This window comes from Betta splendens, chromosome 16, assembly GCF_900634795.4.
Source record: "Betta splendens chromosome 16, fBetSpl5.4, whole genome shotgun sequence".
In the NCBI taxonomy this organism is placed as follows: Eukaryota; Metazoa; Chordata; class Actinopteri; order Anabantiformes; family Osphronemidae; genus Betta; species Betta splendens.
In genome coordinates this window covers 5,255,038-5,268,468 of record NC_040896.2, presented here as the reverse complement: position 1 = coordinate 5,268,468, position 13,431 = coordinate 5,255,038, and the positions used below count along the sequence as shown (strand labels likewise).

Here is a 13,431-nt window from a genome sequence, read left to right as displayed (position 1 = left end):
CCTGCGAACTAAACCGCGTTTCACCGTATTACTAGCTGCCACTAAGCCGTGCGGTATTTGAGCGTCTATACGCCGATTTCCTCACTTCCCGGTTAAACTTTACAGACGCGCTGACTTCGTCCCGCATTTGTCGCTTGCAGCAGTTACTTTGTTTTGTGGGTTTATTTTCCATTTTTTTAAAGACAGAAACGGCACCCGCATGCGAGTCCCGCCCCCGGGTGAGTCATGGGTGACGTCAAACCAATGGCCGCGCGGGAGCGGCAGCCGCGTGCTTCTTCTGCTGAATGTAAACAAAGAGAGCACGTGCAGCTGCTGTCAGAGAAGCGTCTGCTGAAGTTTGCTTGTGTTTCTGCTTTTATACGTTTTTGTTCTGACACAATACACAGTAAATAACAGGACACGACTATAGATTGCGCTTTTTTATGTTTTATAAGATGAGAGGGGTTAAAGACAACTTCAGTTAGCAGATATCTGTCAACAGCGACGTTGCCATTAGCGACTTGAAGCCTGTAATTTTGCAGGACATAAACGTTAAACTGTAAAACAGGAGGTCGTTGTATTTGAAAGCGGCGGAGACGGCGTCAAAAGTCACTTGGTTCCTAAACAAAGGGCTGGACCCAAGGTTTGTGAGGGGTCCGACATTTCCGCTGAGAGAAAAACAGGATCAGCATCGACATATTAAGATTCCTAACCTGTCACATTCCCCTAAAGATGAAGTAACGGACAGAAATGCATGATTTGCGTGTGAAAACGTTTATTACAGGCTAATACAAAATCACATGTATTCACTACTTGTTAAAAACACAGATGAGCCCAGTTTTTAATTAGCATGTTGTGTTTCTAAAATTAGAACATAGTGGATCCAAAATATAAAGGAGTACACCCTGGTTGTTCAATAAAAATTCAACCCTTTTCTTTTTGGCAAAGTGCTGTCCAGTAAACTACAAAAAAGTAAAAGGACGGACATAGTTTGACACTAAAAATAAGAAAAAAATGCCACGTTAGTATTTTCACGCTTTTTCCAAAAACAACGAGAAAAGAGATTTTGCTACATGGTTCTGTCTGGTTTGTTAAGTCATTATAAAAGCTGTACAGGGCCTCAGCCAGCGCCTCCTCCAAGTGGGTGCATAGTCGCTTTCTGATGTCGGATTCATTACATTTAAAAAGCAAAAGTTCAAGTTCTTCATTGATGCATTGCTATTACAACATTTTGACCTGGAAGGCACGTGATCCACAAATTTCAAGGCATTGAACAGAAAACACTACAAATCCCTGTTATGTCGATGGTGGAGATTTAAGCTGAGAACAAAGAGTGAAGATGAAACAAAAAGAGGTTCCTGACGGTGGGAGGAACCAGGTGTTGTCTTCTCTGCTTCCTCATTCCTTTTAAAAACACCATAGTAACAGAAAACAGCATTAAGTTCATTATTAGAGACGCTGGAGATAAAAAGCTTAAATACATAAGAAAAACAACCTCCACTACCAGTATTATGTACAGAAAGACAACAGACATTGTCAGTGCCTTCTCAGTAATACTAACATCTAGAGACAGACTGGGCATTGGAGAACCACACTGCAAAGAGTTTCCATAACAAATCACTGAAACGCTCAACGTCTCGTTTCCCTTTTTGTGTTCAAGTATCTTCAAACGTGGTTCAATTGCCATCAACACCCTATTCCATTCATGGTCAAGTAACTATATATATAAACTGAGTTTAAAGGGTAAAACATTTCCCTTTTAGGTCAAGATCATAGAAGAGAACCTTTAATCGGCCCCAATTAGAATTTACTAGATCATCAGCTGAGGCTTAGGTTGGATAGTCTGGAGGATGCCGCATGTTTGTACTCCTGCAGTGTGGTCACTCGGTCCAGGCTCCGCTGCCTCTTCGGCAAATAAACATGGCTCACCGTCATGGCAGAGATCAGTTGAACAACAGTATAAGAAAAACAGCTGGAGATCGTTGCAACAATTTTGGTTTAAATATAACACATTAAGTTTGTTAATGTAAGAAACAGAAAAGTTAAACGCATAAAGCACATTCCTAACATCACATTCACTACAGCCCAGCAAAAATATAAAAGCAGAACAAAGCCAACTTTGTCTCCACATCAAACCGTCAACGTTGATTTTCACAGACCAATAAGCAAAACTAAAAGATTACATCTCACACATTTTGACGTGGGAGAACGTTTGAGCTCACACAAACTAATCATCAGCCGTCAAGTAATCTGCATTTTCCTAAAGTGTAAAGGTGATCGTTGTGACCCTGAGAAGTTGACTGCAGATTCATTTAGGAACAAACAAAAATATCCAGAGAGAAATAATAATCATTGTCCATTTCCCCCCACGGTGACACTGACACAACCCTACAACAGCCACTCACACATCCACCACGTCATACTGATATGTCATTTGTTTTTTCCTTTAAAAAATATTTTGGAAGTTTTTTTAAATAGATTTTTTACAATTCTATTCATCTAAAAACTACCGTTAAACAAGGCGTTTAGTGATTTTCAACCCAGTAATTTTTTTTACCACTTTTTACCTTTTTTTTAAAAGAAGATTGTGAAAAGTACTGAATTAAAAGTCAGAGGCAGGTTCAGCAGCGTAAACGACGCACAGCAAGCTCACGGGAGAGAGAATAAAGGAGAAGCTGTCAGAACGAGGGAAACCAGCCCCAGGAATCAGGATGTGGATCAGCGCAGAGTCCAGGCCTGCAGTTCTGTGGGTAATACGCTCATGTTTAGACACAACTATGCAGATGTAGTGTTGGGCACTAAACTTGGACCAGATTAACACTGGGCCTGAAAAAGCCCGACTGTGGTTCCTCACATGAGCTGAACTCTCAAAACACTGGATCCTACATTTCCAATAATACAACAAGTCTATGCCATCAGCCTCGATCAGGCCCAGACAACCTGATGCAGCTGTTTCCAAAGTTTGGTTAATCATGTCTCATGAGTCTGACATTTTACAGATGCCCGTGTGTTTGAGGGCATTTTCCTTAAGGCTAGAGTTTAAATGCGGTGACTCCAGACTTTCTGGTTCTGGTCATTTCTGGGGCAGCAGGCTGGACTGATCAAACGGTAGTACTGTACTTGTTGCTCTGGGATCGGAAGCCCCTTTTCCTGGACGGTTACTGATCTGTCACTCTGTTCAGTGCTGCAATAATAACATCTGCTCATCCCACTGCTGACCCACCTCCACATAAAGTGACCTACAGCATTGATTCTACACAGTAAGCTGTCTGTAAATAACAGAAGAGGACGCCGCCGCTTCCTCTTGACGACTGGAGCATATCCCCAACAGTCCACAACACAAGAAGCAGCTGAACAGAGCATATACAGAGGAGCAAATGTGAACAGAGGACACATCATGACCTTTTCCTTTTACATCGCTTCTTTTCAGCATCAACGCAAAGGCAGCTGGATAAGGTGAGGATAGAATAAGGTGGATCCCCATGTCACCAGTCAACCAGATTTTAAAACAGATCAAGTGATGCTAATGTCGAATCGACTGACTCGTTGCTGGTGTTTGATTTCTTGAGAGACGAACAAATTTGCCTGATGCCAGTGTTTGTTTCCCAAAACTCCTTAAATGAGGTTGATGATGGCGATGATGATGATGAGGTAAAGCTTTCAGGACGCCTCAGAAGTTGAGCTGTCTCTGGGCGGGCTGGTGCAGGTGCACGGTGCTGGCCTTCGGGGGCCGCAGAAGGTTGAGGCGGCGCAGAGCATTGCGGGACAGCGGTTGGGTGCGTTGGGTGATGTGAGGGCCGGGCAAAGCAGAGAGCGCCGGGTGGAGGCCAGTGCGGCGCTGAGCGGCCTCCTGCCTGCAGGGGCGACAGACAGGAGTCAGTTCACCCGCTTCACGCCATCATAATAAATCGAGGGCTACTGTCCTGCTGGTTTACCAACGCCCCCTGCTGATTACCTTGATCAGGTGTGTCAGTTAGCTGCTGATTGGATAAACACACCTGATCAGTATTAGCTGGGACGGGGACAGTTGGAAAACCAGCAGAACAGGAGCTCTCGAGGACCAGGGTTGGACACCCCTGTTAAAGACCACCACCTTGATTGACAAAAATTATTTTGGCTCATTCATCACACAATAAAAAGGTTCCAATGCTGCATAGAACATCCATAAGAAATGATGAAAAGCAATGATTTAAAATTTTTTTACAAATGAAATGAAAAGAAATTTAAAGAAAATAGATTTATCAGGTTGTTTGATTTGAGCTTGGCGAATATATTTATACGAAAGTAAAAGTAAGTAAAGTAAAAATTAAATTTTCCTACTAGCAGGCACTAATTACAAATTTCAAATCACTTCATCACTGTGATATTGAGACTTTTTAATTTAAAATAACTTGCTTGTGTAGAATCCAGTCACTGGTGTGTTTTTTATTTCTTTCCTGCCGTTTGATGATTCGGCTCTGCCTCCATTTCTATTTACTTTATAAATTACTGTTGGACTGAAGAAGAAAAAGCAGATAAATATTAACGGCCTCTCATATGCTACATGAAGCTTTATCTGCTTCATTGAGTTGAATTTATGAGGACCAGATGTGAAACTTCAACAACAGGTGTGGTTGTTTTGTGTTGTGATCTCACCTGTGGCGAGGGGAGTCCAGCATTCGTCTTGCTTTTTCTTTTCCACTCGAGGCTGTGGGGACTGTGGGTACGTTCTCAGCCAACAAGCCCAGCTCCAGGGGGTTGAGCGGCAGCCGATGGAGGCTGTGGTGGGCGTACACAGACATGCTGGGATGTTCGATCAGCAGGTTCTCCAGGGGGCTGGTCTCCAGCAGGACAGGTTGGGTGTCGCAGCCGGTGAAGCAGGGTGGGGGGGTGACGAACCAGCTCTCCTCCAGAGAGCTTGCGTCTACGCGCAGGAAGCCGCTCTCATCATCGTCTTCTGGCCCGCCGTCCGGGTCCGTGTCAGTCGTGGAGTCGAGGGAGGTGCAGGAAGCGTAGCGGGCGTGGAGGCTGTCCACGGGGGACGGGCTCATCAGCGGTCCTCCTTCCTCCTCTGGGCAAACAGTGGATCCGGAGAGGCCGTCGCCACACTGAGCAGAGCAGGTTTCAGCTGCAGAGACAAAGTCAAGCACTTAAACAGAAACAAATCAAATCGGGGTCCGATCTCCGCTCTGAGGCACCTTAATCTGCCAAATCGGGAGGAATGTTTGTCTGCCAGCAAGCAATGCTGTTGACGCACAGATCAGCGGCTTAAAGGAAATCTTCACCGATTTTCAATAAGGGTTGACCAAAACAAGCTTGGATAATATTTTAAGATTGAAGAGACACTCAAATTGCTCCATAATTTCTATGCTGTGAATTAACATTTATTCCTTTGGTAAGACGCCAGATGAGTTGCTGTGGACTCAACAACTACAACTAGTGTTTCCTCTGGACTTGCCCCAGCAATGGTCAGACTGAGAGGGGACAGGGCCATATTGAGAGGGGGCTGGAGGCAGCCTGCTGGAGCAAAACTGTCTGGTCTGCCATTGTTTTTCATGCATACACCTACAGCATTAATAGTCAATGGCCGGATGATGATTATTAAGAAGACATCCCGTTTTATAGTGTTAGAACAGTCTGATATTCAGGGTTAATTGTATGATCTAGAGTGCAGCCCAGACGAGTTACAGTACTAAGAGTGGATGAAGCTGTTACAGCCGAAAGGGAGATACGACCAGCAGTAGACAGCTGGTGGTCTGCACCACACGCTGATGTGAACAGCTGAATATTCCTGTGCTGAATTTCACCGCTGCATGTGGACAGAGCTGGAAAGTAGCTTCAGGATACCAGGAAGAAACTGAAAAAACAGCTGGGACAGACCGGTCAAATGAGCACAAAGTAATATATTTGACCATTTATTGTTTTACCTTGCGCTGTGAAGGTTGAGTAAAGCTGCTGCTTGTGTGTTTTAGACTGTCAATGTTAGCTTATGTTGCTAATGCTAGCTTGTGTACTAGCTCTGAGTGGCTGGCAGCAACTAATTCTATATTACTACTTCATTTTGTAGGCAATATCAGCTTCGTCGCTGCCGATTTATCTTGGATGAAGTTGGGGATTCTACCACGGATGGGGAAAATGTGTTGTGGATCAATAGTTTTTCTTCTGATGTCAAGCATTCAGCACAAGCAAGCAGCTTGTAGTGTTGCCAGAGGCTAAAACCACAGAGTTGGTGTGAAGGCTGCAGACTAACGTTGTCTCCTCGGACTCTGGCTCCACCACCAATTATCTTAACCAGCTGAGTGACGTTCACATCACCTTCAAGCACGGGACCAGAACTAGCCAGCCGCTGTGTGATCGCTGCTCCGAGGCTACAAGGACCTGAAGGTTCTGGTTACTACTTTCTTTAATAACAGCCCTGTTTTCAGTTCTACAACATTACATTTTGGGAAATATATATCTGAATATTTTGTCATACGCAGCTTCAGGAATCTAAACCTCGCTTGGAGCCTGAACCTGAACTTCACCGGGTCAGTTAAGTCTCCAGCTGGTTCCTGAGCAACTAAGTTCTTGTGATGCAGGTTTGTTGCTGGGCAGGCATTACCGGACCTGGCAGGTCTATCATTACCTCGGCTGCCTTTGTCTGTTCCGTTTACAAGCTGACTTCCTCTGTTCACAGCTGTGGAACCAGAGACAGGTTGGGTTTAGTGCTGGGCCAGGCTGCTCTCTGAGCTGTCTGGACGTGGCCATGGTGTCAGGTTGCTGGAGTTCTGTGAGCCTCGCTGGTTTTGACTGGGACCCATTTACTGCTTTTGAAACACCTCTGTCCAACTGTGGCCTCCTCAGCTTCAGACCTGACGTTCTACCAGACCCCATAGCCTTTGTTAGCCTTGTTTCCTGTTTTTTTTCCACCCAGACACAGATCTGCTTTCTAAATGTCTGAATCTGCAGGTTTAACTGGTTTTATTGCAAGACTCACTTAGGTAGTTCACCAGGATCCAGTCCTCATCCTCCTCCTGCTCCTTCTCGTCTCCACCTCCAGGGCCGCTGGACTGACTCTGCTCCTCCATGTCGTCTCCAAACAGAGCGCTGGCGAACCTATGGAACATGGTTCTGCACGACGCTGGGGGAGGCAGGGAGCACTGGCGGGCACTTTGGTCATCAGCTGCTAGGTTCAGCACAGGGGTTAAAGTGCATATATGGGGAGAGGTCACAACTCATCTGAAGGACAACAGAGGCAGGCTGGACATGGCTCGGCGTCAGGGTCAATCTGATGCAGGCATTGGGAACAGGTACTGAAAGAAGTAAGGAGGAGCAGCTTTAAGGAACATGATAAATTATGGCTTTCTGATCATTATTTAATTATTTTAATAAGATAAGACTTTATTCATCCCACGATGGGGAAATTCTTTTGTCCGCAGCAGCAAGGAGACATTAAATAGGACAACAGTATAGAAGTATAGAGGAACAGTATAGAATGGACAGCAGCAGTATTAACAATACAAGAAAAATAAAAACTGTAAATCAAGTAGATCAAGTAAAATCAAGTAATATTTATAAAAAACAAACACAACAAGTTCACAGTTTCACAGAGGCGCTGGTCCACTGTGGTCAGTGAGGGTCATTAACCCAGAGACAGCGGTCACCCGTACTCTTAGAGACACATCAGCAAAGTGGCTTCATCATATCAGTGTGGCTTTATCCATTCTCATCATTATACATCTGTATGCAGCTAGTGGCAATGTTATCAGTGTCATAAAACATTCAGACGATGTATAACCGCACTGACTGATATTTACAGTCATTAGTTTGCTGTGTAGGCGTTTAAGGGCCGAAATAGAAAACGGGTCAACTGAGGGTCTGAGAAGCCATTATTAAGTTACCAGCAAACTTATAAATAAAACATGTCTACAGTCTGTGCCGGGCTGAACAGAAAACCAGCCCCTGCACCCTCCACCCGACAGAGTTCAACCTGAGCAGATTATGTTTCTAGTTTACCGTGTTCAGGTGTCGGTCCATCCGTCCAAAGCTTTCAATTGAAAATGTATGTGAGGCTACAGCTGCAGCTGGTATATTTTAGGTAATCAATCAAGAACCAAACAACTATAAAAATAATCTGTTTTGGTTATATTAGGACCATGACGCGGGTGCAAACCTGGCAACAAATGGAACAATCCACCTGATAAAAAGAAAACAGTCTTTACAGAAAAAGTGAGTGGAGAGACTCATTAACAGAAGCACAGACATTTGCCTTTTAATGTGTTGAGCATCACAGCCCTCGCTGGACAACTGCACACACACAAATGTGCTGGAGATAAACACACTTAACAAGCACCGTAATGGCTGCTGTGTTATCGTTCACTCCCGTATGTGAGGCGTGTGAAGTGTATGTAATGTAAATGTCAGAGCTAATTGGTTGGTCCTGCATTAAAAGAGAGACGCCCTGGTTGGGAAGGATCCGCAAACAGAAGAGACCGGAGTCCAGAGGTGCTGGTTCTGTCCTCCACACCCAGTACTTTTTTGAAAGGAAAAGCTGAAAATCATGTGTTAAATGTCTTGTGTGCAGTTGTTTGTGTCTCAGATGTGGAGGTTCAACATGTGACTAAAAGATATTCTATGTATCACCAAATCAAGCAAATAATAAACCCATAGTTGAGCTGAAGAGCAGGCTCCACGACTCCTTCTGTATATGAACCTCAAAGTTTCTAAAGTCCAGTAAACTACACTGTCTTGTGTGTTTGTGTGTGTTATGCTCTACGCTGATCAACGTCAACGTTGGCGACGTGAACGTTTCCTTTCGTTCCAAACCATTTCCAAATGTCCGAGCTGTAACGCCCATCCACAGCTGTGAGGCGTTCAAGTCCACTGGCGGCGAGGGCTTGTCTTTCTCGCATTCGTAACACGTAAAGGGTAAGGCACAATAGACGCCCTTCTTCACTGAAACAAAAGCCGAACTCCGCCTCTGCGCATCGATCAGTTGCGACGGACACAGAGACACAGGACGCTTTCGGTGGCTGCTTGACCGAGGCAACAGCATTTGATAATCCGCGGCACCTGCTCCTTATTCACCCTCCTTCCCGGCATCACAGCCTTTCAGGGACGAGCTCTACACATTATTATTATTAGAATAATGAGCGCACAGGGAAAAGCGGCTCTGGGATCGTTTTAGGGGCGAGTCAGTTAACAAGTGTGTTACATCATCGGTCAATATTTATTCATGCAAGTGCTAAGCGGGTAGTAAAACAAGCAGAATGCGACTTAAGCCCTGAAATCCGCTGTAGCGGCTAGATTAGGAATAAAGCGCAGAGAAACCGGGAGAAAGCCTGCTACGCGTGGTCCCGTTTGTAGGTTAAAGCCTGTTCCGGCAAAAATAACAGCCACTGCCACGAAACACTGTCCAGCCTGAATTAACCAGTGAGAGAATCAGGTTGAACAATCGACGAAAAACATCCACAGTAACCACCTTTAGTTTTACCACGGACGAATTCGGATTAACATAGTTTAAAGCCAGTAGTAGGGGTTAAAGGCCAAACTGTTCCACCGCCTTTCTGTACAAGTGAGCTTCTTGGTTGCAAAAGAGAAGGGGAGGAGGCTGTAACTCAACACCGACAGGGCCGCACAACTTTTATCTCCTAAAACATCTGATGCAATGTTGGCCTGCTTTACGCTGTTCAATGCGAAGATGACAAAGATGCTCGTTAGCAAACAGAAAAGAGTAAGTCCGATAAAAATGCATCGTTTTGGTGTAAGAACGACACGCAGCTCATTAACGTCAGCCTGAATGTTTACATGGACACTGTCGCTGTTGTAAACGGGTTTAAATGGTGAAAGAGCGTGAGAGAAGTAGGCGCTAACAGCCACGGAGCCGAAACAAAGAACTCACCTGCGGCACCGCCGGGAGATGGAAAAGGAATCAAAGCGCGATTAAAATCCCTAAAAACGGAGGTAGGTGCGTTACTTTTCGGAAAATAGAAAAAAAAATGTTTCTTCGCAGAAGAAATAAATATAAAAGTGTTAATTTAGGGAGCCACAGTGCAACGGAACTCTTCTTTTTGTCCTTCAGTCGGTTTCCTCCTCGATCCCCCACTGCTCTTTCTTTTGTTGTTGTTGTGGAGCCTCAACAGCTGATCGCCGTGACGTGGATACGGACAGCCTATCGGAGGGGACGAACAATGTAAAGGCTTGACGAATCACAACGCATGATGGGCACTGTCACCTGGTCACGTGACCCCTAAGTCCACAAGGTTGCGGCCATTAGCCGACAAAACTCTGTTCGTTTGGGAGTAAAACGGGACAAAATGCGAAAAAGAAATGTACTGTAACTGGTTCCACACACACATACACACTGTCTGCGGGTCAGTGGAATACAACCAGAGGCTGCCTCATCAAAACGTCATCTAGTAATAAATATATAGTAAAGCATAACACAGGGAAGCAATGCAGATGAAAGCATATATAATTAGGAAACAGTGCATCAACAATGGAAAAGTACATATGGATGCATGGCTCAAGGTCCAGGACCAGATGTTTGCTGCACTTCCTGTACCTGTTGAATATCCTCTGACATTTTTGCCTTAGGTACAATTTCTACAGCAGGTTTTTCTGTGACAGTCCCTTCAGGCTGTATGCTTTTATTTAATACTGGGTCCACAACATCTGCCCGTTAAACAACCTTTTTTGAAACTACACCCACAGGCTACAAGAAGTCCCATGTCTCTATGTGCATAAAAGGTCCCAGGTTCAAACCCCAGAGCACCAAGTGTGTCCTTGAGTAAGACACTTTGCACCCGCTCCTGGGGCACCTTGAATGGCAGCCCACTGCTCCCCCAGGGCGTAGGTTAAATGCAAAAGACCAATTTTGTTGTTACATTGTATTGATAATGACCAATAACGGCTTTCAATCTTTCTCGTTCTTTCTAATAAGAAGTGGTAGAAACATCATTCATTCAGAAATTAAGTAGCAGTGGGTAAAAAACGGACAAACAATTTTTATTTCAGCAGTATTGCAGAAAATCAACATCAGTTTCTGCTCTGGAAGCTCCAGCTCTGCTGGGCTATTGTTTCTTTTCAGACTCAGATGTGGAGTCTAAGTGAACAGCTTGCTAATGCTAATGTATGACTGACTTCCACCCCCTCAGCTTTTATCTACTGGATCGCTCAGCAGACCACACCCATCTAAGGGTGGCTGTGAATGGAAGTAGTTCCAGTTACGGTTTTGACACCCCCTCATTGGCAGTGTCTCAGGGTAAAGTCAGACTAAGATACCAACACTGATGTAGACTTCTGATGGATCATTCAACTCTTAGGATTTAATTTTAAAGAATCACTTTGACCTCCTATGTGCTGTGGCTGAAGTAGGACAGAACCTGCTGCTGCTGATGCGACAGAGGTTTGTGGTGTTGACACACAGGAGCTGCTGACGGCGACAGACAGGACTCTCTGTGTCCACACTGTCTGCCTGAAGCACTCCTGTGTCTGTTTTAATGACAGAGGCCACTACATTATTGAGGCTGGAGCTTAGAGGAATGTAGCCTCAGTCTCTAAAATATTCACATTTTATTGTCGACAAGCTGGAAACACAAGGAGAAAAGTCCGCAAACATTCAGACCTGGTTTTAAGATATCTCCTATACAGACATGGATCCTGATGTTTTAAACTGTTCCACTGCATACCATTCTATTCATCCATAGTCTGTTTGTAGTGTCTCTGTATTTCTGTTTTCTTTTTGTCTAATTGTTCTTTCCATCGAGTGACTGCCGTCGTCCATTTCCTGTTTGGCAGCAGTGTCCATCTGAGTAGAAAACTGCTTCACTGTGATACTTGACCAAACAGCAGCAAACAGCCATGTGGCGGAAGCTGAGAATCAGGTCACAGGAATGGCATGTCAATTCTAAAAAACAAGGTCACAGTTGCTGTTTTCTGACATTACTGATAAGACATCGTCTGCTGCATGAGCTGAATCACAAAATGCCCAAGTTAATGAACTGCAGGTGTTGTTGTCCGTATCAGAGAGATGAAATGTGCATGAAATTATCAATATTTGTAAAAGCAGATCGGCTGCCTCATGTTGCTGAGGCTGGAGCTTCAGGTACATGTCAAGCATAGGTGTCAAACCTCAGGTGTGGTTGAATTGTTTACATACCAGTGAGAGCGCATTTCAGGTTGGTTTAAAGACATGCAGCCGTTTAGCTGTTTAGTAGTGGCTTAAACCTCCAGCTCCTCCTTTTCGTCTGCAGATGCTCAGTTGTCGTCATTCCAGCCAGGGGTGGTTGTGTTGTTGGGACTAAAATGATCAAAGCGTCCTGCTCACTGATGCTGTCATCAGCAGCCACCACAACAACACACTGCGTCTTTACATACTCTGGCTAATGTTTACGGTCAGAGTTGCACAATTCTGTTCCCTGTGAAAAGCACAGGGTCAGCGGCCTTGTGTTGTTGTCAAAGTCTTACTTAGGCACATACGAGTCATTTCCACAACAAAGACTGAAGCAAACAGGACTGACTGCCGCTCAGTCACTCCACTCCAGTATTTCTCACTCACTCCCAAACACAAGCAGCTTTTGTTTTGTAAGTGACAAAATATTTGAGTCGTCAAAAAGTCCATTGTTTACTCAAAGTGTTTTTAGACGTGTGTGCCTTCATGTGTGTTATATAGCAAGTAAAGTAGTATCAATAACAATGTAATTGCCTTCATTCAAGAGGTAGAGGGAGAGTCAGAGCGTTAAGGATCAGCCAGAACAGGAAGTTACAGGTAAGATAATTATTTGACCGGAACCTGAGTGTGACCAGATGGACACTCATACTTAGTGTTAACCTTTGACGGAGAAGGTCTGAGTTTCAACCCCCCTACTCCTCACCAAAAATATAATTTATATTGTCTTTATATCGTTATAACAGAAAATTAATAAAGTACCTTATCTTTTATTTGGATATTTGCCCTTTTTTGTTTGGGGCCATTGCCCCTAAAAATGTCTGTGCACAGCCTTGCTGGAAGATGTGTCCCCGTTAAAGCTCCCTCAAAGTTATTCGACACAAGCTGTTTTCTTTTACGGGCATTTATCGATCATTTTCTCTAATATTCTCCCGTATGCGTCACTATGCCTCTATATGCCGTAAAAACTAAATAAAGAACACATACATAAAGCGTTAAATACACGACAGTACGACGTATAGTAAAAGCTACAAATTAACCGTCTTCACTTAATTACGTAATTAGCATGCAAAATAGTAAAAATATACAGTATACATACAAATGAATAACATATCGTTGGCCTCTTTAGCTTGAATGAACCTAAAACACCTGACAATTACTTTACCATTGCTATACAGTAGAGATGTCCAACTCGAGACCTCCCACTTAACGCAGCATCGATCTTTTGAAGCGGAAGTGTCGTCAAGCAGAATCTCGAGCGCGTTCCAAATCACGTGACCAATGAACGCGAGAGGCGTCGATACGTCACGTGACTGCCGGGCGGC

The 13,431-nt window shown here is 44.3% G+C and overlaps 1 protein-coding gene across 2 annotated transcripts; it reads right to left on the bottom strand.

Annotated features, from left to right (window-relative positions):
- Window positions 1-737: 737 nt before the first annotated feature.
- On the bottom strand, window positions 738-13,263 carry tp53inp1 (tumor protein p53 inducible nuclear protein 1). 2 transcript variants are annotated; one of them, XM_055503017.1, is made up of 5 exons: window positions 9,839-13,263; window positions 6,935-7,250; window positions 4,615-5,086; window positions 4,371-4,475; window positions 738-3,829 (listed from the first exon to the last, which is right to left on the bottom strand). In XM_055503017.1, the coding sequence occupies exons 2-5, from the start codon at window positions 7,062-7,064 to the stop codon at window positions 3,640-3,642; spliced, it is 897 nt and encodes a 298-aa protein (XP_055358992.1). In that variant the 5' UTR covers window positions 7,065-7,250; window positions 9,839-13,263; the 3' UTR covers window positions 738-3,639. The 2 variants fall into 2 exon arrangements, with proteins under 2 accessions (XP_055358992.1, XP_028984690.1); XM_029128857.3 differs by lacking the exon at window positions 4,371-4,475 and having other exon boundaries at window positions 738-3,833; window positions 9,839-13,261.
- Window positions 13,264-13,431: the final 168 nt, after the last annotated feature.